We start from the raw sequence: 25,245 nt of genomic DNA on the forward strand, positions 1-25,245 counted from the left end.
CAAGACTTTGATGAGGACGAGTTGAAAATATTGTTGGCATGGTTGTGTATTGCTTGGTTGCATAGGTCCATGCACAGGACAGAACGTATTAGGGACAGCGTATTGACAGGACCCCAATGGGTTAGCGAGCTTCTTCATGAACATTCAGATAGAGTATACGAAGCATTTAGAATGGAAAGACATGTTTTTCTTAACCTTTGTGGTTTGCTCAAGTCAAGAGGTTGGTTGGCAGGCAGTCGATATGTTAGGGTAGATGAACAGGTTGCCATGTTTTTATTAATGATTTGTCACAAGAACTCCAACAGAGCTTTATGTGAGAGATTCCAATGTTCAGGAGAGACTGTTAGCAAGTACTTTGCAGCGGTGTTGAAAGCTGTTTTGGAATTGGCGAAGGAGATTATCGTACCTCCTTCATTTGATGTTGTCCCAGAAGAAATTCAGATTGAGCCAAAGTTTAATCGTTACTTCAAGGTATGTTTTTCGTACATTTCCATGCACCATTTGATTAGTTTTGCTCACAATCTTCAACATCTTATTCAAGTTCATCAACACCATCCTCTTCAAATAGTGTCGATGAACCGCTAGTGCCAAGATCAAAAAGATTGTCTAAAATTTACGAAGCTACCGAAGAGCTTCATCTTATATGTCTTCTTGCAGATTATGAACCACTTGCTTATGATGATGCAGCCAAAGAAGAAAAGTGGAGGAAAGCCATGAACGAAGAAATTGAAGCCATCGAGAAAAATCAAACATGGGAGCTTGCTAATCTTCCGAAGGACAAGAAATCAATTGGTGTTAAATGGATGTACAAGGCCAAGAAGAATGAGAAAGGTGAAGTAACAAGGTACAAAGCTAGATTAGTAGCGAAGGGGTACAAGCAAAAAGTCGGAATCGACTATGATGAAGTTTTTGCCCCTGTCATCCGCATGGAAACGATTAGATTGATTATTTCCATTGCTGCTCAAAATAATTGGCGGATTTATCAAATGGATGTCAAATCAGCATTCTTGAATGGCATCCTTGAAGAAGAAATTTATGTTGAACAACTCGAGGGGTTTGTTGTGAAAGGTTATGAAGACAAAGTGCTAAGGTTGAAGAAAGCTCTATATGGGCTTAAACAAGCACCGAGAGCATGGAATTCCAGAATTGATGCATATTTCAAGGCGAATGGATTTTCTCAATGTCCATACGAACATGCACTCTATTTGAAGCAAGAAAAAGGTGATATTCTACTCGCATGTTTATATGTTGATGATCTTGTTTTTACAGGAAATAATTCGGCGATGATTGATGCTTTTAAGGCATCGATGGTGAAAGAATTTGAGATGACCGATAATGGTCTCATGAATTATTTTCTTGGTATCGAAGTGAAGCAAAGTGCCGATGGGATTTTTATTTCTCAAAAAGGATATGCAGAAAATATCCTTGAAAAATTCAACATGAAGAACTGTATGTCGGTCAATACACCAATGGAGTGTGGAACCAAGCTTTCGAAGTTTGATGATGGTGTTGATGTTGATTCGACATATTATAGAAGCTTGATTGGAAGTTTGAGATACTTGACATGCACGAGACCAGATATTATGTATAGTGTTGGAATTGTGAGTCGATACATGAAGAAGCCGAAATCATCTCATCTTAAAGCTGTAAAGAGAATACTTCGGTATATCAAATGTACTATTTCTCATGGTTTACACTATTATTGCTCTAAATCTTTCAAACTTAGAGCTTATTCGGATAGTGATTATGGTGGAGATATCGACGATCGAAAAAGCACCACGGGATTTGTATTTTTCTTGTGCGACATTGCTTTCACGTGGTCATCAAAGAAGCAATCAAGTGTTACTCTGTCGACATGTGAAGCTGAATATGTAGCTACATCTTCATGCGTTTGTCATGCAATATGGTTGAGAAGACTACTCAAAGATATTCTTATGGAGCAGAAGAAAGCAACGGAGATTTTTGTTGATAATGTTTCTGCTATTGCTTTGGCGAAAAATCCAGTTTTTCATGAACGAAGTAAACATATCGATGTTCGATATCACTTCATCCGAGAACAGGTTAAAGAGAATAAAGTTGAAGTATTGCATGTGAAGACCGGAGATCAAGTAGCAGATATTTTTACTAAACCTCTCAAGATCGATACTTTTCGAAAGTTCAAGAGCCTGCTTGGAATGATCGATGGAAGATAATTTGGTTTAAGGGGGAGTGTTAGAAATTAAACCAAATTTGTTAGTACTTGTTTCCTTTTTGAGTATGTTCATATTTCTATATTTTGATTTTTCATATATATGGTGAGATATTAAGAGATAAGATAAGATATTGTGAGATATTTTTTCTAGTTATATTTTAGGAAAGTTTCCTAATTAGAATAGGTTTCCTAGAAAGAGGTTTTCTATTTCGAATCAAATTATGACCTATATATAGTCTATTTCTCTTGTAATTGAGACATGCAATAGAAAGGCGCGAATTGCGATTATTTCACTTTCAAAAATTTCTTCCATCAAATCAATATTGTTGCCGCGCCTCTGACGCTTAACAAAAACAAAAGAACTGGAGAATCATTTAAAGGCTGTCCACACTCAACAGGGCAAAACCAACGGGGCGGACCTCCGTCAGGCCTAATTATAACTCTCGCTCACTCAAGAGCATCCTTCACACTCTTAATTAGTTCCATACGCATCATCCCACAACACCTCCAAGCTTTCCAAAACAGCGGTACTTTTTAGTTCTTTGTCCACCTTCTTCCTTTTCTTCACCACCCCAATCTTCGAAACTGCATATTCATTTCCTCCAGTCAAAGGACCAAGTTTCTCTCTCTCCTCAACAGGAGGAGCTCCATTCAACACAACCAATTCAGGAGATGATGACACTGTTGAGTCACCACCGACTGAACTGCTCGCTTGCACTCTATACTGAGGCCTAAATTTCGAATTCAACACCAAATATGGTGATGCCCGGAAAGTAACTGATGATGTCATAGCAGTGATACAAAGATTGCACCCTTTTTTTCCCTTTTCCAAACTCAGCAACTTAGAAAATTTGAACGCCACCAAGAACTACACTTGTGAAAGAGCTCACGAGACCTTGGGGGGTTTGTTCAGAAGGTTCCTCGGAACATTCTAAACCAAAAGAATCACACGTTCCATTCTTGGCCCAGAATAATCAACAGAGACACTGAGAAAGCTTCAAAAAGGAAATAAAAATTGACACTGGAGGTGCACCCTCAAAGCAAAATGGTATCTTAATACTTTCTGGATTCCAGAAATCTTGTGGTTACACGATGGATAACAGATGGAGCAAATAAATAATGAGCGAAAATTAATGTAGATAAGAATGCAGCAACAAGGAAACTGAAAGGTGGTGACGAGAAAGGGAGAGAAAGGAAAGTACTTGGAGAGGGGAACCATTGTTTGGAAGTTAGCTGGGTCTGGTTCTTTGTTGGCACTTGCAACTAATCGGATGGTCGTGGAGAGAGTTTCCATTTTTTTCCTGGTAAAGCTCTAGCCACACACTCCATAGCGCCGACAGACACGGGCCCGTCTTGTCCTCTTCGGTTGTCCACTTAAAACGTTCAAAACTGATCACTGAATAAGAAGTGCAAGCCGCGCTTGTTAGGGAGATAATGAAAGAAAGAGAGAACATCCAGGCCACCCCACAATGGCAAAATGAAACGGTTGGACAATGTCCTTTTCGAGAAAATATATCGCATTGTCCTGGACATGCACGTCAGCTTCGCCACGTGTCCAAAGTGGGGGCTCTCTCCTCTCGTCTCCGTCTCCGTCACTCTCTCTTCTCCGTTACCTTCTCCTCTGCTCCTGTCTCTCTCTTTCCCTCTTCTCTGTTTGCTGTGACCGAAGCTCATGCTCTGTCCCCCCTCTTCGGATTTCGCCGGAAGCTTGAGCTTCTCCAGCATTTGCTGACTGGGCCCAAGCAGCATCACCCTCTCCCTCTCTTGCTCCATTTGTCGAGTTCTTTCGCACCCGCATTTTCTTCTTCGTTTCCGGCCACCATCACTCCCTCTCCACCAGCTAAAGTTTTTTTTTTCCAGATTTACTGACCACCAAGCCGAGCCCTCTCCCTCTCTCTATCGCTTCTCTGTCTTGATCCCGCTGATGAGGCCATTTTCCAGATTTACCCGAACCCAAGCAGCTCTCCTTCGTCCTTCTTTCTCGGTTCAGATTCTACTCAGAGGGACTCATTTTTATCTCCAGAAACTCTCCTGGATTTGCTGCATCGTCACTCTCTCTCTCTCGGGTCCCTCTCGTGGATCTTCAAACATTCTGGATCCTCGCTTCGTCTTCTTGGATTCTCGGTAGGGAGAGAGACTGCAGCAGAGGAGAAGATGGATACAGAGAGTGTAACGGAGAAGAGAGAGCAACGGAGGGGAGAGAGTAAATGTGAAAATTGGAGCTCACCAATGAATGGGGAGAGGTGCGTGACAGACGTGGAGGTCCGGACCATGCAATATCTTTTCGTGATTTTCAGTTTGAGGTTTACCCAATGACCAATATTATAAGTTCGCCTGCATTGATTGACATGTACCCCTAATTCGGAAAATGTAGTTTCAGGAGCAGGCATATATGGTCTAGACAAACCTTGCAGATTTAATTCTCCACGCATGCAAGCTATCTCATGTTTGGTCAATCATTCGAGTCGTATAGGTTCAGCATTCTCGTCTTAAAAAAATGCTCTTATGAACACGAAAATCCACTTCTCGTGGTATTGTGAAATCATTTTCTTCTTTTTTCTCAAGAAAATTGTCGAGTAAAGACAATCATACCAAATTTAGAAAAATAATATATGGGAGCATGTAACATTCTGAATTTCGACCCATTTTCGGGATCAATAAAGTGTAAATTATTTCTCATTTAATTTTAGAAAGTCTCGCCCGGACCTGATCAATCACGGGATACTAACCTTATGGGAAAGGCTAAATAGGAATAGGTACGTGGACCGGGGACCCGATCGCGAGTTGGGCACGGACTTCGAAGAACGCCGAGGGAATATTTTGGACCAACGTGGGCCGATCTTAGGAAGGTGACGGATTCGATTCTGCCAATGATGTACGATCGGATCGCGGGTGATTCCGCATGACTGAGAGTACACATGGCGAACGATTCCCGAACTAACCTAAATGACCGAGACCTCCGGTACTAGTGATAATTCCTCGCGCTCTCTCGAAAATCGAGGCCATTACGATTCGGACAACCCTAGGTCGATACCCGTAACACCTAAACAGCCACCCGTTAGTGAGAGGCTCTAGAATTTTAAAATGAGCAAATTTAATCGCGAGATTGGACCCGAACTTCGACGTCGAAATTTTGTGGACGTTTACGATTATTTTTCAAGACCAACGTCGTTTTGGTGTGGCCACGCACATTTGGGGCTAATCGGGAACGGCGGCGACGACATACGGCTCCCAGGTGGCGGCGATCAGCTTGGGTGGCGACGGCGCGGCTTACTTGGCCGTGGGTCTTGCCTCACGTGAGAGAGAGAGGGAGAGAAAGAGATGGTGAGATTTGAGGATAGTGGTGGCTTGATGGCGGCGTGGACGACGGCTTGAGGGCGGTCCGGCGTGCGGCGACGAGCGGCGGTGCCGGCGGTGGAGGAAGAATGGCCAAGGAAAGCCCACGGTGGAGGAGGGGGAAGCTCACGGCAATTTGGATCAGTAAAATGCTTGGATTTGAGCCGAGGGCCTAAGTCATGTGATTATTTGGCTGTTTGTTTGGTTAGTACTTGTCAGGAGGTGCATGTTAGCCTAGTTTAGATTTAGGGGGCTTACTCACTGAGATTTATTCTCACTGTTGTTTAAATCTCACTTTTCAGACCCCCGACCTTGAGATGGCAGGAGTACCGATTCGTTTTGGGATCTCGGACCGGATAGACCGTTCGGTGACCGAGTACCACGGTTGGAACGGGGAAGTATATATTAGATATTACACCATAGTTTGGGTCGATGAGGGCGGGCCACAGCTCAAGGCCCATCCCTATCTCGGTTGGTGCTACCGGGATGAGAGTGGATCCTATGGACCCTTAGGACCTTCGATATTCCGTTCGATGGGTTAGGTCAGTGAGCCCCGCATCCTGTTGATGGAGAGATCGTGAGCCCCGCTACCGAGTCCAAGGGAGAGGAGCCGATGGACTGAGAGTCCGATTAGGAGATGCAGTCGAAGTCCATGGAGCAGGAGCCAGAGCCGGAGGATAATTCCGAGGTGGAGTCAGTGGACGCTGAGTTCGAGCCGGATTCAATGGATTCCGAGTCCGAGTCGTCAGACGATTCGTTTGAGTCCTCAGGATCCAACCCGAACTGGTTGCCCTAGAGTTCACTCCTGACCTTAGTTAGGTAGGTCCGACACTTTTTGGATAGGTGCCCTTCCTAGGCTTAGTATCCTGATCGCCCGAGCCACATACCCTTTTTTATGTTAGTGGTTGTTGATCCATTTTGGTTTATGTGTATATACTGTATATGAATATTGTAAATCCCTGTTATTAATGCAAGTTGTATTTATTGTATTTATTGCTATCCCTGGGTCATGCTGTTTTATATTGTACGGGATATTTGATTGCTTCCGCATGTGTGTTGTTCTCTGATTTGGGTTTTGGGTTAGTGACGAATCCTGGGACGTCGTACTGAATCGACCGCAATAGGGTTGTCGCGTGCCGTAGGATTTGGGACGTGACAAAATCAGTCAACAAAAAGTTTATTAATAGTCAACAAAAAACATAGGGTAAAATTCGTGAAAATGATTTCCCTATATAACTAAATAATGGCGCTTAGATCGGAGACCTTAAAGCTTGGGCACAGTAGCCAACGCCGATGCCCAAGTCCTCAATGGCCGAGCTTGATGCACATAGGTTGAGCCTGGTACTCACAAGTTGAGCCCAGTCCACACAGGTCGAGCTTGAGACCCCAGTGCCTATGTTTGGGTCCTTAGCGATCATTCTTGAGATTTGGTGCCCGTGCTCGGGTCCCTAGAAGCCATGCTGGAGTAATCGGCTCTTGATCTCAAGTCTACCGAGCTTGGGACCGGTTACATGACAATCGGGCTAGGTCCACAAAGGCTGGGCTCAGTTCCTTCGAGGCCTAGCTAAGATCCCAATTCCCATACCCGAGTACTCGGCTCCTATGCTCAAGTCACTAGCGTTTGAACCCGAGCTCATCGAGGCCAGGCCTGGTGCCACAGAGGCCGTTCGCTCGAGACCCCCATGCTATTAGCTCGATCCCCTATGGCCATACTTGGATACCCGACTCACAAGCCCAAGTCACTAGTGCCCGAGCCCGACTCCGTAGAGGCTAGCCCCAAGACCCCATTTCTACACCCAGGCCCATGTCTATAGAGGCCAAGCTCAGGACCCTAGTGCCCGTGTCTGGGTCTTTGATTGCCATGCTTGAGTATTTGGCTCCTACACTCATTTCATCAGCACCTGTGCCTGGGTTCGTCAAGGCGAGGTTCGGGACCACAAAGGTCATGCTCGAGACCTCAATGCTTGTGAATGGGTGGTGGCCATGCTCGAGTACCCAACTCTCATGCCCAAGTCACTAGAGCTTGGGGCCAGGTCCACGACAGTGAAACCCAACACCCTAATCCAATGTCAAGTCCAAGTTTATAGAGCCCGAGGTTGGTTCCTCAATTGCCAAGCCCAAGTCCCTTGAGGCCTGGCCCAAGACCTCACTACTCTTGCTAGGGTTTTTAATGGCTATGCTCGTGTACCTAGTTCTCGTGCCTAAGTCACCATTAGCCGAGGCTCGATCCATAAAGCTAAGGCTTGGGACCCCAATGTTTATGTCATGCTCCCCGATGACTATGCTTAGCACCTTGGTGCCAATGTTTGGGTCGTAGGCGGCTATGCTCAGGTACTTGGCTCTCGGCCTAAGTCACTGGCCCTCAGGTCTAATTCTTCAGTGACCGAGTTTGGGTCCACAAAGGCAACCAAGGCCTCAGTGCCCTGCCTAGATTCCTGGCGGCTATGCTGGGCTCCCGCACTCAAGTCATCAGCACTCGGGCTGGAGTTCATAAAAGCAGGCCCATATCCACGGTACCCATGCTTAGGTTTCCAATGGCTAGGCCCGGAAAACCCGGCTCTTGTGACCGTAACCCAATGATTAAGTATCCCTAATATCATACGCGAATATTGCTCACCAAAATGAACATCCCCAAACAATCCAACGAATCCAAGCTCAGCCAAGAACTCACAAGTCCCTAACGACTCGATGCTTAAACCAAACCCCCTCCATTTCCCGCACAAAGACGACAAAGCTCCTCCTCCTCCTCCTCCTCTTTCACGCATTTAGCTTGACAAACGGAGATACGACCTAATTACCCCCAAGGTAATGCTTCCCCAATCTCTTCAACTACGAGTCCCAGCACAACACCAAACCAGAAGAAGCTAACGTTGGACGGACCCAATAACAACTACAAAAAGAGCAACGAAATGCTCCATTCCGTCCATCGCAGAGAGGCGGAATTCCAAGCTCCTCGAATCCTAGAAATGGCGGAACACAGCGCAAACGAGAAGGGAACGATCGAGAGGATGAGATCAGGCTTATCCAAAGTTACCTCCGGCGGCGAAGGGAGACGGAGAGGGGAGAGGGAGCGCGCTTAGGGTTTAGCTACTTTCGACAGCGTCGAGGGACCCGGCAGTAATTGATGAGGTTTATATTGGGGAAGGGGGATGGAGAGGAGAACGTCCAATTCTATACCGCTCCTGAAGGTTCGGCTCGATCGGGGCCGTTGGATTGGAAGCGTCGTCGGCTTCTGTCCTTTTACGTCGGAAGAGTCTAGAACCTTTTGGATATGCTTGAAATTTCGGCTCGGAACCGGAAAATTACTGTTTTGACCCTGGACCTTTAAGTGATAATTCCGAATTTTGGGGTTTTAAATTGGACTAATCAGCCCCAATAATGCTGAAAATTAGTGGACCAATTTGCCCCAAGATATTTTGGCAAGGCTTGATCCTAGCCCTTGAAGTGAGGGAGTGATGGTCATTTTTTGGTGGATTGGTCAACCACCCCCACTCACACCATTTCTTCAAAAACACTTGCAATCTCTCTCTCCTCTCATTCTCTCACTCTCACCCCACCGGCCACTCCTCCTCTCTCTCTCCCGTTCTCTCCTTCTCCGGCCGTGAGAAGCCACGCCACGCCGCAGCGCCGTCGCCCGCCGGTGCCGCACACCGTGTGCCGCCGTCCGCTCCGTTACCCTCACCCCACCATTCCGACTGTCTCTCTCTCTCTCTCTCGCCAACTCCCTCTTCCCATTTTCTTTCCCCCTTGGCCGTGAGAGCCACCGCCCAAGCCACCACCAATCGCCGCCGTGAGAGCCGCCGTCCGCCGCCGCTTGTTCCGTCACGTGCCGGCGCCCATCCGGCCTATTTTCCCCCTTGACCAACACCCCTAGGAGCTTAGAAAGTTTTGTGAGTACAACCCTAAACCCTAATTAGGCTAATGTACATTTCTAGATAAGTTTAGGTTAATTTAGGGTGTTTTAGGGGTTAAACTTTGGCGGCTGATTAAGGATGATTATGTGGTGAATTTGGGAGTTTAGTGTGATGATCTAAATGTGACTTGGAGGCCTAGAATGGACTGGTTGTTGGCCGATCAGTGTGGACTAGGTTTGGGCAATTATGTGGATTAAAATGGGTGCAATGTGTGGGCTGAGTATTGGCTGATTAAGCGTTGATTTTAGGCTCCGTTCGTTTGGCGGAAAATATTTTCCGTGTTTTCCGGTGTTCGGGAGGCGGAAAACGTTTTCCGTGGGAAAATATTTTCCTTCCCCCCCTCACAAAATAGCCTAAGTCTACGGAAAATGACTTCCGCTTCTTCAAAAGCGAAAATCATTTTCCGGAGCTTCTTCTTCTTCTTCACTAAGGTCGCCGGCCGCCGCTGCCGCCCGCCGGTCGCCGGCCGCCGCCCGCCGGCGATGGTCGCCGGCCGCCGCCATACGTTGGCCGCCGTCGGCCGCCGGCGGCGGCCGTCGGCTGCCGCCGGACTTTAGCCGTCGGTCGCCGGCCGCCGCTACCGCCGCCCGGTCGGCCGGTTGCCGCCGCCGGTCGCTGGCCGCCGGACGCCGCCGTCGGTCGTCGGCGAAAAATATTTTCCGAAACTTTTTCATATTGATCGCCGAACACCGGAAAATTATGTTCCGGGAAAACATTTTCCAGGAAAATGACTTTCGGGAAAATATTTTCCAAAAGGAGAATATTTTCCGCCAAACGAACGGAGCCTTTGAGTCATCACAATGAACCAATTTGACTGCAGCTTTTATAAGTCCAGCGGCATGCAATGTCATCATCTTTCATTGGTCTACATAGCAAATAGAATTGGCAAGCAGAACATCATTGTGTAATTCTAGTGGCTGATAACAGATCTCAAGCTTAGCTCCTTTAGTGATTTGGAAAGGAGGAAGATACAAATTCAATCTTGCAATTTCAAGAAATTTATAATCTCTCTTATGGTGTTAGCTTTTTTATTTGAGTGAGGTAGTGCTCCTTTTAAATAGGGAAAAAGCCACAAAATGCTCCAAATGCCCACTGTAATATATTTACCTTGAACTTATTTTTGTGACATCAAAAATTCCAAACTATGCCCACTACGACACATTTATCCTAAACTTTTTCGTGTAACATAGAAAATCCCAACTTGTACCTATATGACACATTTACCCTCCGTCAAGATTTTGCTAGATGAATTTTCAACCAAAAAAATGTCATTTTTATTGCACTTAAGCCATGTGGGCTTCATGTCAACACCGTTTGCTTTCCAGTGTACATGTAAGCAGATTTGTGATGTTTCCTATTGACAGAATTTTGACGGAGGTTAAATGTGTCACACAGGTATAAGTTTGGGATTTTTGGTGTCATAGAAAAAAGTTTAAGGTAAATGTGTCACGATTGACATAATTTAGGGTTTTTTGTGGCTTTTGCCCTTTTAAATACTTATCATGATGAAAGTGCATGGCTCTTCAAAACGTCACTCTCCTTGATCGTAAACTTAGCATTGAGTTTCAGGAGATATTATCTCTAAAAGACTGCTTTATTTCTCTATATTGTGCTGCCTGTTTGTTGACCAGTAATCAGACTGAGATTGAGATTGCAGGAAGATGGTATAAATTTGCTGACCGTCATCAAAGGTACCCACACATACCGTCGAAGGAGGAGGCATGATTACGTCTTGGATTTCCTGCCTCCTAGTATGTCAGAATACAAAGTTGCATTCAATCAAGTTGTCGGGTAATTCTGCAAACAAATGGTTCTGCGTGTCTTTTTTTGCTCTTTCCTGATTGGAGTAGACCCAGTTGTTTCTAGATATGACCTCAACCAGATTTTTTTTAAGCTAGCTGTGACGGCTTAATGTTTCTGTGCTATCTGAATTGAAACTAATGTTTTCCTATATCTTTTAAGTCTGTTTATGAAGATCTAAGTTATTCAGCAAATGTTTCAAACTAGATAATTGGGTTGTCATGTTTTTCGTATCTGATTATTTGCTACTTCACTTTCTATTTCTTTTGCAACAACTCATTGAAAATTGATCTGCAGTATTAATGCATGATTTTATCACCAGCTGATGCCTGAAATCTCAGGGCAAGGTCATTCTCGTCCTGTGATTTGCCAAAGAAGCACCAGTCATTGCTACCCAAAGTGTTTACTTTTTAATGTCATTTGTTGATGGTAACACACGATCTATTATTACCAATTTTAATGCTATCAGGGGCCTGATTGAGCCCAGCACATTATGGATGGGTCATACCCTTCCACAAACGCTGATTCATTAATTGCAACCCGTCAATCTTAGTCTGATGCTGTGGTCGGATAAATGCAGACTTCTTCGCAATGCATCTAGTTCGGTATTATTCTCAACTTTGGAAGATGGGAAGATAGTAAAAGGTCTTTCAGGGGTTTTTTCTGAAGGACCGGTGTTGTTAGTCGGTTATCACATGTTGATGGGACTAGAGCTGTGTTCAATTGTTGAAGAATTCTTGAGAGAGAAGAACGTTATTGTGCGCGGGATAGCTCATCCGATGTTGTTCTCTCGAAAAATGGAAAATTCATCTTCTGAATTTAATCTAATTGATTGGGTAAAAGTATTTGGAGCAGTTCCTGTAACCGGAAGCAACCTCTTTAAATTGTTTTCAGCCAAATCTCATGTTCTGCTTTATCCTGGCGGTGCACACGAGGCTCTCCATTACAAGTTGTGTAAGTACCTTACATTCAGTTCAATTAGTTCTCTTGTGCAATGTTAACAACTGGATTCGATCTTGATTTAACCCAATTGGTCTTATTAATAATGTAATCAGACAAATCGTTTAAACATAATTTCTCAAATAGAATTTCCTCGGGTCCAGGCTATAAGGTAAGAAGGATCTTCCACAGCATAAGTTTTACTAGTGAAGATGTAAAGCCATCTGGAGAAGGACAATTCATAATGACGGCCTGGCAGTGGTTGTGGTAGCGATGTCAGATACTGTAGCCAATTAGCTCATATGGTGGGGGTAGTGGTCGCAATTGCAGTTGGTGGCAGCGGTCTATTCGATGGTGGTGATGGGGGGTGGATAAGAAGCTAAGGTGCTGCATGAAAACCATTCTGGTTCTGTCCAGAACTGATTTTTTGTTCCCAGAATCAGTTTTGGACCAGAAACTCGTTTGGTAACGCAATTTCATTTTTCTATTTCCGGGACAAGTTTACTTCCAAAACTGATTCTGAAACCAGAAATGAGAACCAAAAAAAAGTTGGTTTTTCATTTCTAGAACAAAAGTGAGAACCATTTCTGAGGAATTCTTTTTCTTCAACACACATATTCATATGGAAGTCACGATCTTTGAGGTGAGAAAAACAAGCAAAAAATCAAAAATTTCAAAACTTAACAGAATGGTTTAGAATCTGTGGCTACCCACTTTCAGTGAAATTTAAATTTTTTTAGGTACCGAAAAAAATAAATAAAAATAACAAATTTCAAAATTTCACAAAATGGCTTAGAAAACCTATGGCCACCCACTTTGAGCAAAATTTAATTTTTTTAGTTGCAAAAAAAAAATAAAAAATTCTAAAATTTAAAAACTTCATAGAATATTTTAGAATACCTGTGACCACCCAATTTGAGCGAAATTTTATTTTTTTAGGTGCCGAAAAATATAAAAAAAATCAAAAAATCAAAAATTTCAAAACTTCACAGAATGGCTTAGAATACTTGTGGCCATCCACTTTGAGTGAAATTTAAATTTTTTTAGGTGCCGAAAAAAATAAAAAAATAAAAAATTTCAAAACTTCACAGAATAGCTTAAAATACCTGTGGCCACCCACTTTGAGTGAAATTTAAATTTTTTTAAAATAAAAATAAGCAAAAAAGTAAAAATTTCAAAACTTTACAAAATGGCTTAAAATACCTGTGGCCACCCACTTTGAGCGAAATTTTATTTTTTTAGGCGCTGATAAAAATAAAAAAAATAAAACAATAAAAAATTTCAAAACTTCACAAAATGGCTTAGAATACCTGTGGCTATCCACTTTAAGCGAAATTTAAATTTTTTTAGGTGCCGAAAAAAATAAAAAAATAAAAAATAAAAAACTTCACATAATTGCTTAGAATACCTGTGGCCACCCACTTTGAGTGAAATTTAATTTTTTTTAGGTATCGAAAAAAAAATAAAAATAAGCAAAAAAGAAAAATTTTCAAAACTTCACAGAGTGGCTTAGAATACATGTGGCCATCCACTTTGAGTGAAATTTAATTTTCTTTATGAACAAAATAAAATAAAAAAAATCAAAAATACCATTTGGGCATCTAAAAAAAATTAAATTTTACTCACAGTGGGTGGCTAGAGGTATTGTAAGTCATTATGTGAAATTTTTAAATTTTTGATTTTTTATGTTTTTTTACCTAAAAAAATTTAAATTTCACTCAAAGTGGATGGCCACATGTATTCTAAGTCATTCTGTGAAGTTTTGAAATTTTTTATTTTTTGCTTTTTTTTCACCTCCAAAAATTAAAATTTCACTCAAAGTGGGTGGCGTGGGTGGCTCTAAGCCATTCTGTAAAGTTTTGAAATTTTTGAGTTTTTGAATTTTTTTGGGCACCTTAAAAAATTAAAATTTCACTCAAAGTGGGTGGCCACATGTATTCTAAACTATTCTGTGAAGTTTTGAATTTTTTGATTTTTTGATTTTTTTTGGGCACCTAAAAAATTTAAATTTCGCTAAAAGTGGGTGGCCACAGATATTCTAAGCAATTCTGTGAAATTTTGAAATTTTTGATTTCTTGATTTTTTTTGAAAAAATTCAACAAATTTCCTATTTTCCCGAAATCTAAATTTTTTTTATTTTCTCGACATTTTGATGATTTTTTCTGGAATTTTTCAATTTTTTTGGGATTTTCTGAATTTTTTTAAAGATTTTTATGAATTTTTTGGATTTTTTATTATTTTTATTCCATTTCTAAAAAAATGGATTTTTGTTCCTGGAAATAGAATTTTCTGTTGTTTATCAAACGGGTTTTTATTTTAGGAAATAGAAATTTTGTGCTGTTATCAAACGGGTTTCTGTTCTAGAAATAGAAATTTTTTGTCATTATCAAACGGGTTTTTTTTCTCAGAAACTCATCTAGGAACCAGAAATAGAAAAATCTATTTCTGGTTCAGGAACTCATTCCGGAACAGAATGGTTATCATTCGCTAGCTAAGTGAGCGATAATCAGTTTGTGTAAATGAGAACTCATTTTCTGTTAAGTGGGTTAAACACCATATGAGTATAATACATAAATATTGACGGTTTCTCTTCAGAGACAAATTTTCAGTTGTACTTATATAGAGTATTAAGGAGCACGAGTAATTTTGGCCTTGCCATTGCCTCTTGGAGTGTTTGTTTCCAGAGGTTTCATATGCATGATTAAGAGTTACTCGTAATCACCATTAAGCTTTTGCTTGTGCATCTTTACAATAAAATTATGCTTTGTAAAGTTTACCTCAGCTCTATCATCTTCCATTTGTAGGGTGAAGAATACAAGTTATTCTGGCCAGACCAACCAGAATTTGTGAGAATGGCTGCACGGTTTGGCGCCACAATAGTACCATTAATTTGGAACCGTGGGAGAGGATGACATCACAGATGTAAGCTAGCTCTATTTCTGCATTAAAGTTCGGTATTCAGCTCTTGACTCTCTGCCAAGGTTCGGAATTAAAAAACTTGCATAATATTTGTAACAGTCTGAATTTTCGATCCTTTTTCCCGGGATTTAGGAAATGAATTTGACCAATGCGCTATAGTGAGATCTCACCCGGGAACCGCGCATTCTCGGGATGCTAACCTTAGGGGTAGGCCTATTACGGGATTGAGTTCGCACGACCAAAGAACTCGACCTGGGTTCGATCTTCGACTATATGGATTGACGAGGGAATGTTTTGAGCCAACCGAGATCGGTCTATTTGATTGATCGTGTCCGAAGGGCACTAGTGACAGACTCTCGCAATTATATGACGATCGAGGTCGCCTTGGTTCGAGCAAACTTAAACGTGATTTGACTTAGTGTGTAACAGCTTGAATTTCGATGTAATTCCGGGATCAATAAATTGACCATATTTCGCATTTCATTTTAGTAAGTCTCGCCCAGAGCTGATCACTCTCGGGATACTAACCAATGGGGTATGGCTAACTAGGAAAATGGTACGTGGACCAGGGACCCGATCGTGAATTGGGCACCGATCTCAAGAAATGACGAGAGAATATTATGAACCAGAATGGACCGATCTTAGGAAAGGTAACGGATGCGGTTTGGCCAAGGCCAACGATGTACCATCGGATCGCGGGTGATTACGCAAGGCCGAAAGTACACGTGGCCAACCGGTCTTGAACTTGAACCGAGCGATCGTGACCTCTGGAACTAATGATAATTTCTCATTCTCTCAATGATCGAGACCATTACGATATGGATAGCCCTAGGTCGATACGCGTAACTCCTAAACAGCCGCCCGTTAGTGAGAGACCCTGAAATTGAAAGTTTAGCGAGTTTTGTTCACGGAATTGAGCCCGGATTTCAAGGTCGATTTTCGAAGGCTTAAGAGACTATTTTTGAGAATTTGACGTCATATTACGCTGGCCACACACGTTTGGGGTTAGTACGAGTGAAAATTGGAATTTCGGTCCGGGGGTGAGAAATTACGGTTTTGCCCCTGTGGGCACCGAGGCCGGATTCGGAGGCCGTTTGAGGTTATTTTTCGCGGCCAATATCATTTTGGGGTGGCCATGCACATTTAGAGTGGTTTTGGCCAAAAAGTGGAATATCAACAAAAATTGGAAAAATAATATTATTTTATTCCCGAAACTTTGCAGTCAGTTTTCGAGGACTTAAAAAGTGAATTTTGCGATTCCGACGCCATATTATGTTGGCCACGCACATATGAAACGCGTGTGTGCGAAAATTGGAATTTTGACCCGGGACCGAAAAATTACCAAAATGCCCTTGGACCCATTTTTGGTAATTCTGAATTTTGGATTTAATTAGGGGACTAACCAAGATGAGTTAGGGCTAAACCAGGTCTGGTCAGCTTGGGTTAAGGATCAATGACCATTTTACCCCTAAATTATTGGATGAAAAGGAAGGATAGCCCTTGGATCAAGGGCAAAATTGTCCAATTGGCCTAGATCTTGACACTTGGAACCCACTAAATCAATTGTTGACCCTTATTTGACCAGATCACTCTCTCTCCAGCAGACCATTCGGCCAAATCCCCGAGGAATTTCCTTCTTCTTTCCCATTTTCTATTGCACGGTTCACGTTACGCTCCAGCCCAGTGCTGTTCACGCCGAAACAGTGCCAGTGGAGCTGTCCCCATCGAAACCGGCACCACCGTGACCCTTTCGCCCAAGATCGACCACCCTCGGCCCATTTCCAGCAGCTGAGACGAAGCAAACAGCGACAAATCGCCGTTTCCGTCGTCGCGCGAGCCGCGGCTTGCATCGGAACGCCGCCGTCGATCCTTACCGCGCATCGGTGATCGACCGCCCGTTCCCGTCGTCCCGAGTCGCTAATAGGCGAGTATAAACCCCAAACCCTTAATTAGTCTAATTGTGTCCTTAGGGGGTAATTAGGGGTTAATTAAGCTCATTTAGGACCTAATGATGTTTATTTGGGTGTAGGATGATTATGATGGGTCATTAGGGCTTAATGAGGTTATTTAAGTGTGGATTAGTGTTCAAAACAGCCCCTGTTCTGGTACTGTTCACAAAGTACCGAAATTGTGCATATTTGTCTAATTGAATTCAATGATTCAAGGCTTGAAATTAGACAATTCAAGTGTTAATTAAGCTCATTTGAGGCTTTATTATATGTATTTGGTGGTTGGATGTTTGGAGTAGGTGATTAGGCCTTAATGAGATGGTTTAAAGGTGGTTTAGTGCCTAAATGTTAATTTTCCTGGTACTGTTCATTCAATACCGAAAATGCCTAATTTGTGCCCAAGTTGAATATTCTAAGAATAATGGACTAATGACAAGAATTTAGGCATTTTTAGGGGATGATTAGGACGTGTATAAATCCTATTGAATGACCCCGAAGTGGTGAGAACAACTATTGAGATGGATTTGCCCAGGGCGGGCCTTTAACGCATTGAATTACCTTGGAATGAACGTGCAAATGAATGTGGGATTCGTTGAACCAAAGTGGAAATATATTGAATGTGCCAAGGATGCGTTGAATTCGTTGATTTGGTGAATGATTGTGTTCGGCATGTTGGCTTAAGTATTATCGGTGTAGTCATTTGGATTAGGTAGTACCAGTGTGTAATTCGGACTGGATTGAGAATCGATCGTTGGAAATTAAGTCTAAGGAATTTAGTGGGATTATTATAAATAATTATTGGACTAGCACAAATTAATCGGGGATTATGTGATTGAGTGCTTTGGGTATGCCGGGTTGATTGGTAGTTGATTTACGTACCCAATTATTGGGAAATTGAGTAATGCCATGTCGCGTGATTGCGTGGCCGACTTGTGCGGAGTGTGATTGGCCATATGATGGCTTGATTGGATTATTGAATTGCACATTGTGGAATTGAGCCGCATGGTATTAATTGGCCAGTGAACGATTGTTGCGGCATGAAATTAACTGAATGCTTGAATTGTGCTGATGCTCATGTTGCATTGTTTTGCATTTCATGGCACGCATAGTGAATGCCGGGAACGAGGCGTGTGATGAATGGTGCGAGAATGCGTGCTGCCATGAGCATGTGATCACCTAAAATACCCACAGGCGTTATACGGCGGGTTCGAATAATAATGAGTTGTGTGATCACCTACGGACCTTCGGGTCGATACCGTCCTCATGCACTTTGAAGCAGGACGATGCCCGGTACGTCCGGAAGGCGACCATCCTCATGCACTTTGAAGCAAGCTCTGGTTCGCAAGGAGATCAGTGTTGCGCCTCATGCACTTTGAAGCAGGCTAGAGACACTGGGCCAGATCGGTTGCTGCGCCTCATGCACTTTGAAGCAGGCTAGACGCACCGGGCCGTGAAAAAATTGATGACTCGAGTCGTAATAATAATTAATTTGGGCAAGTGTGCCAGTGTGGGCCAGTGGGCCAAAGAAATGTGCATGACATGTCAATGGCATTTGCATGCATAAACATGCATTGATTGACATGCGAGTGTCTGAGACTCGGTGTGTGACCATGGGATTGGCGTACGTGTGATAATGTGTGCCACGTATGTCCCGTGATTATTACATATTGAACTGTCTAACCTGCAGGGTCAGCCAGGTAAGAGATCTGGGACACAGGGCCTAGGTCGGAGTTTATTTATAAATTGTTTGGTTATGTTGTTTTGTGCTGTCGGTCAGGAGATTGCATGTTAGCCTAGCCTAGGTTTAGGGGGTCATACTCGGCGAGATTCGTCTCACGGTTGTGTAAACCGAAACATTTTCGGACCCTCGGCGGTAGGATGCCGAGGACACCACCACTTTTTGGGATCTTGCATTTCATCCATCGGTCGTTGAGCGTGCACCCCTGTGGAGACGGAGCAGATCGGAGAAGTGGCTGTTTGGTTATTCCTAGGAGTTTGTGTTTTATTTGAGTTGTTGGGAGCACTGTAAAAAGAGTTTTAAAATAGTGATATAAGTATGTACATATTTTCTGCGTTGATCGTTGTTTATTGCTTGGCTATCCTTAGTCTCATGCGATTTATTGTATGGGTGTATATATTTATTTATATACGTTGCTTCCGTATGTGTTTGATCTCTGATTGGGCGTTGGGTCGGCAATGCTTCCTGGGAGCGTTGCACCATAATCGACCGTCGACGGGATGTTGCGTTCCAGTAGAGTACGGGGCGTGACATAGTGTCGGTCACGGGTCGAGAGCGCGTAATCCTAATGAGCCACCCGTTAGCAAGAGATAAGCTAAAGTCGCGATCGGTCAATTTTAGTCATTTCTTGGAATTCGGGCCCGGGAATCGAGAATTTTGAAAGTGACGATTTTGAGCGGCCAATGACGTTTTCGGCTTGGCCAACCTTGGGGCCACCCATTTCTGCAAAAAAATAGATTTCGGTCCGGGGCCGGAAAAATTATGGTTTTGCCCCTGTGGACACCGATGTTAGATTTTGAGGTCGTTTGAGGTTATTTTTCGAGGCCAATGTCATTTTAGAGTGGCCACGCATATTTGGAGTGGTTACGGCCAAAAATTAGAATTTCGACAAAAATTGGAAAAATAATATTATTTTATTCTCGGAACTTTGCAGTCAATTTTTGAGGGCTTGCGCGATGAATTTCGCGAATCCGAAGCCATATTATGTTGGCCACATACATTTGGAGTTGGTACGGTCGAAAAATGGAATTTCAACCCGGGACCGAAAAATTACGATTTTGCCCTTAGGCCTATTTTTGGGTATTCCGAATTTTGGGGATTTTGGAAATTGAATTTGGAGATTAATTGTGGATAAATATCGGCCCCAAAATATTGGACCAAAATGCCCTTAGATATTTTGGTTTGGAGCAATGTGGACCAAGTATTAGAGGGGCAAAATTGGAATTAAGGGAAAAGTTGGTCAAAGTTATTATTGCCTTTTCTCTCTCTCCTCCCATTCTCTCTCCCCCATTTTTCATTCCAGCTGGCAGCCCCCTTCCTCCCACGCCAACACTTCTTCTTCTTCTTCTTCTTCTTCATTTTCTTTTTTTCATTTGGCCATGAGAAGTCAAGCTAAGCCGGAGCGCCGCCGCTCGCCGTTGCCGCCGCCGTGTGCCGCCGTGACCGCCGGCCAGCCGTTCCACCTTCCCGCTCTAGCCGAGTTAGTCTAGAGTCCGGTAAGTCGCTCCCTAAACCTTGCCTAGGACGTCGGGTATTTTTCGGACTCGTTTGGGTGCGGTTTGGGGTGATTAGAGGTTGATTAAGGTGTTGATCATGGTTATTGGTGGTTAATCATGGCTATTGGTGGCCGAGTATGGCTGTTAGTGGTTGTTGTGGGTTGGATTAGACGTCGGGAAATGAGTTTTGGCGGTTGGAATTCGGTAGAAATCGGTTCGGGCTTGAATCCGTGAGGTTCGGGGTGAATCGCGGATTCGCGATTACTGTACCCACCCGGTTTTCTATTTTTGTAGAGAATTTTGTGTGCCGAATTTGAGGAAGGTTTCTTCATGAAAGTTGTTCCCAACATCTTGAGGTATAACATATTTTAATTTAGGAATTTTTGGAAATCATTTGAGGTCATTCGGAAGTCCATCTTTGGACCGAAATAAAACTGCCCGATTTACTGTTCACCCGACCTTCGGGTCTGTTCGAATTTTTATAAATTTTTTCAGGCCTATTTTCAAAATTCTTCCTTCACAAAAGTTGTTGGGGACATTCGTGGCTATAACATATAAAAATTTCAAAGCTTTTCAAGGTGATTTGTGTGTTGAAATAAATGTATTTTGAGGACAAAATATTCTGTTGGAGCAAACTGATTTTGGTCTGATTTCGAGGGACAAAAAGGCATGGTTACAGTTTGAACCGGATTTCGTGTTCTTCATAAGAAATGTTTATCGGGATGTGTTTTGTGACATATCCAAAATTGAGAATTTTTGGAGTTCGTTTACTATTTATTTTGATGGTATTTCGGTCACTGTATAAACTGCCCAATTTTACCACGATTCTTTGGATGTTCGTTTTTATGAGCGGAATGGTGGGGGTGTCGAGGTTGAATGGTTGCTGCCCTTGTGGCGGGAATTGAGCCTGAATGTGTGTTTGAATGTGGATTGATGATATGCCGTGTGTGTTTGGCCGTGAGATGTGGTGGTGTGATAGTGCATTCGCGTATTGTATTCGCGTGCTAAGAATGTGTGATTGGGTGGCGTGTTCGTGTGACGAGAATGTGAAATTGTGAAATGTGTGTGAGGTGTGCGTGTTTGGCAGTGTGTAGGTGTGGCCGTGTGACAAATGTGGTTTGAGTGGAACGAAGGTACTGGAATGTAGGATTGGTTTGAAAAGTGAGACCCTGAGGCGTGTACGTTTACGCGAGGTGAGGTCCGTCCTGAGGCGTGTACGTTTACGCGAGACGATGCCGTCCCTGATGAGGTGACGATGCCCGGCCCGACGGGGTGACGATACCTGACATGGTCAGAAGACCGTTGGCCTGATGCGTTTTACGCGGGCGCGGTAGAAGGAAAGTGTGTGTAGGATTCCGTCCTGAGCCGCGTTCGTTTACGCGGGACGATGCCGTCCCTGACGAGGTGACGATGCCCGGCCCGACGGGGTGTCGATGCCTGACGAGATCAGAAGACCGCTGGCCTGATGCGTTTTACGCGGGCGCGGTAGTGGTGGAAAGGTTGAGAACGAGCGGGATTTGGATTGACATGTGAGGATTGTGAAAGTGATGCATGGTGTGAGTTAGTGTGCGAGTGTGTTTGTATCGCGTGATGCAGTACGCGATTATGGGGTAAAATCTGCTAGGCATGGTATGGGACGTGCCCAAGTAGGTTTTGCTTTATAATCGAGACGCGCGCTTTGTGATCTTCTTGTGGTATGATTGGCGTGTGTATTGATATGTGGAAAGTGTGTGATGGCATGTGTGCAAGAATTGTATGTTGGGATTGTGGGCTAACGTGCATGGTGCGTATGCAGAGAGTCCAGGTATGTGTGAATGTTTGATTGCTGGTTGTGTGGTTGTTTGGTTGCGCGTTTGGATGTGTCCGGAATTACGTGATAGCCTAGGTGGGGCTTAGGTTGTGACTTATTGAAATGTGATCTCATGGTTGTTTCAACCAAACCATTTCAGAGCCCCCGCCTGAATGTCGAGATTGAGGTCGACTCGGAGTCGTCGGGTGAGTAGACAGCTGCGGAGGATTCAGGTGGTGATGCCGAGGACAGTGAGTCAGAGTGGACGCCTTCGAGAGGGCGTAGGGGATAGTTCTGGGAAGAGGATGCGCCCCATTTTTGGATAATCCTGACCTAGAGAGCTGATCTTGATATTTTAGTGGTTTGGAGTTCATAGTTCGGTGTGCTTATAAATTATTTTGTGGTTTGTATTGGCGGATGATGTAAATATTTGGAAGTGTAATATATGCTTGGTGGTTTGTCGATTTGTTCCTTTCTGGTGTTCTCCAATTTTAATGCCCGGGATTTTTGATTGCTTCCGCCGCGATTTAACTCTGATGGATCGTTGGGTCGGCGACGTTATTCCTGGGACGTCGCAATCGTTCGACCTGAAGCGGGATGTCGCGGGCTCGACGGGGGTTCGGGGCATGACAATATTTATTTCTACCTCTGGGGGTTTGTCACTATTGGTGAGCCCCTATTCCTTCCGCTTTACACCTTCCTTGGAGTTCGAGTTTAATCTTCAACTATTTTCAGCTAAAGCGTAATTGTATAGATTTGGCTGAATCATATACAGTTATGATGCATCTGTCTTGGCGAACTTTTGCATTGATCATTGCCATCTATTATTTTAAATTAAAATTGTCATAAAGCAAGTCTAAAACTAACAATGAGCCTCCCCATTTATATGATGTACTTCTGCATTCCATTCTGACAATATGTGATTTTTACTTTGAACGGGTAGTTGGTACTTGATAACAATGATCTGATGAAGATTTCATTTTTCAATGACTACATCAGAGAATCTAGTCGCAACGCTATACGAGTGAGGTAGGTCCCCTACCCACGACCTTCAAAAGACTGTGTATAGATTTTGTATGGATGGCCCTTGAAATTATAAAATCGCTTAGCATACTGTGAAATTCTTTTGACATCGACATGAATTATGTCCTGTTTCTTAGGGAGGATGAATCACTTAATACTCCAGGGATTTTGCCAAAGATACCTGGCTGCTTTTACTATCTGTTTGGGAAACCCATAGAGACAAGAGGGAGATATGAATCACTGAAGGACAGAGAAAACGCAAACAAGTTGTACTCACAGGTAAAATCTGGAGTGGAAAGCTGCATTGCGTATTTGCTCAAGAAGCAAGAGGAGGACCCCTATCGAAGAATATTTGACAGAACCGTACATAGAGCGCTACATTCTCCTTTACACGAAATTCCGACATTTGAGCTCTGATAATGGGTGGTGGTTGTCCACATAGTTTTGGTCTTTTGTATTTCATTTAGAGTGACATAAACATTTGTATATGTAATCTCCAGTTGTGATTTTATTTGAGCAACTCCTGAGCCGAATAGCTGATTATAATCTAGTCATCTTTTTAGTTGCTTCTAACCTGTGGATCTTAATTCCAAGCTTGAGAGATACATATGAATCCATGAAAGATTTAGAGAGAGGCCCTTGCTTTTGTTCAAAAAATCTCAGCTCTTCCCTGACACGGTAGGGCTCTCTCGCGACATGTGTCGCGACCTAAGAGTGTGACCTCCCGAATTTCGGCTCATAGTTGGGATTTATAAAATGTGTAATTCGTCAGTGTGCTTATAGTAAAAATCTCGCCCGGGAACTGATCACTCCCGGTTATTATTTTAAAATTGAGATTTCACTAGAATCGCACTCGATCGAATTTGGCCGTTATTTAGAGCCCAAACTTTGGTGTCGAATTTCTTGGAGTTTCGGGACGAATTTAATTGGACGGTGTCGATATTATTGTGGCCAGCGTCGCTATTGCCAGGAATATGTCAAAAGTGAATTTTTGACCGGGTGCGGATTTGGACTAGTAGACCTCCCTCGGGTAGTGTGATTTAATTAATTTGGCCTTTGTCCCTTATTATATTTTAGGATTAATTTTGAACCGTTGGATCGTTTGTGGGTTCGAATCGTGGGCCGTTGGATTGCGATGATGACCTTTGACTTTGTGGCTCTCTCTCTCTCTCCTCTCTCCTCTGCCGCGAACGTCCCCTCCCCCCTGCCCGCGCGTCCCTTCCCCCTTCCCCCCATGCACGTCCATTTCCTCCTTCTCTCTCTTCTCCTTTCCCTTCTTCTTCCTTCTTTCTTCTTCTCCCTTCTCCTTCGCCGCACCATCGTTTCTGGTTTTGCTCGTGCGTCTGCTCGCCCCAGCCGACGCCGACCGAGCTCGCCTCCAGCCCCGTCGCCGCCGCCGCCGCCCCGACCGAGCCGTGCCGCCGTCCGTCGCCGCGACGCCCGTCGCCGACCTGCCCGCGAGGCGCGCGTGCAACATCTCGTCGCTGCGACCGCCGCGGTCCGGCGTTCCCAGCCGCTCGTCGGCCCGTCCTCCGTTGCCCGGCCACCCACGTCGGCCCGTCCTCCGTCGCCCGGCCACCCTCGACGCCGCCGGGTCGCTTCCGGCCGCCGCGCGACCAGTCCCACCCCCTGTTTCTCTCCTCCCCGGTCTCTCCCCTGTTTCGGCTCCGACCGTCCAGCCGCCGCTTGCCGCCGTGTCCGGCGAGTCCCAGCCGCCGCCCAGTCGTCCGGCCAGCTCCCCAGCACCGCCCCGACGCCTGAGCTCCGTCGTCGCCGCCGGTCCGCGCCCCCTCAGCTCCCATCTCCCATCTCCCTCTCCCTCTCGCCCTCACCACCCCGGCTGACTTTCCCCTCCCCTCCGTGCCGTCGCCGCCGCGTCGCCGACGCCGCCGCAGCTCGCCGGCCAGCCAGCCCCGCCGGCTAGCCCAGGCCAGCCAAGCCAGCCCAGGTCGTGGCCGGGCCTATCACCCGCTGGACCAGGCCACTCGCCCGCTACTTGGCCCTTGGCCCGTCCCGTTCGGCCGCTCGCCCGTGCACCCGGCGCGTCGCCCATCCAGCCGGCCCGTCGCCCAGGCACGTCGCCCGTCCAGCCGCCCGTGCATCCCTGGGCACGCCGTTCAGCCACCGCGCCCGCGTACCAGGCGCACCGTT

General features: G+C 44.5%; 1 protein-coding gene and 1 pseudogene across 6 annotated transcripts; one reads left to right on the forward strand and one right to left on the reverse strand.

Moving 5' to 3' along the window:
* LOC115685919 (phytyl ester synthase 1, chloroplastic-like) overlaps positions 1 to 25,245 on the reverse strand; it is a 71,651-nt pseudogene that overhangs the window by 12,151 nt on the left and 34,255 nt on the right.
* LOC115663787 (phytyl ester synthase 1, chloroplastic-like) lies at positions 10,875 to 23,574 on the forward strand. Of its 6 annotated transcripts, none has more exons than XR_008816771.1 (5): positions 10,875 to 11,232; positions 11,822 to 12,190; positions 14,985 to 15,102; positions 23,015 to 23,100; positions 23,232 to 23,574. XR_008816771.1 is itself a non-coding variant. In XM_056312226.1 (2 exons), the coding sequence occupies exons 1-2, from the start codon at positions 23,039 to 23,041 to the stop codon at positions 23,509 to 23,511; spliced, it is 342 nt and encodes a 113-aa protein (XP_056168201.1). In that variant the 5' UTR covers positions 22,822 to 23,038; the 3' UTR covers positions 23,512 to 23,574. The 6 variants fall into 6 exon arrangements, 1 of the variants encoding a protein (XP_056168201.1); XR_008816773.1 differs by having other exon boundaries at positions 23,258 to 23,574; XR_008816772.1 differs by having other exon boundaries at positions 10,876 to 11,232; positions 23,071 to 23,100.

Source organism: Syzygium oleosum, unplaced genomic scaffold (genome assembly GCF_021117445.2).
Source record: "Syzygium oleosum isolate NSW1041296 unplaced genomic scaffold, Sole_v2.1 Sole_v2.06, whole genome shotgun sequence".
Taxonomy (NCBI): domain Eukaryota; kingdom Viridiplantae; phylum Streptophyta; class Magnoliopsida; order Myrtales; family Myrtaceae; genus Syzygium; species Syzygium oleosum.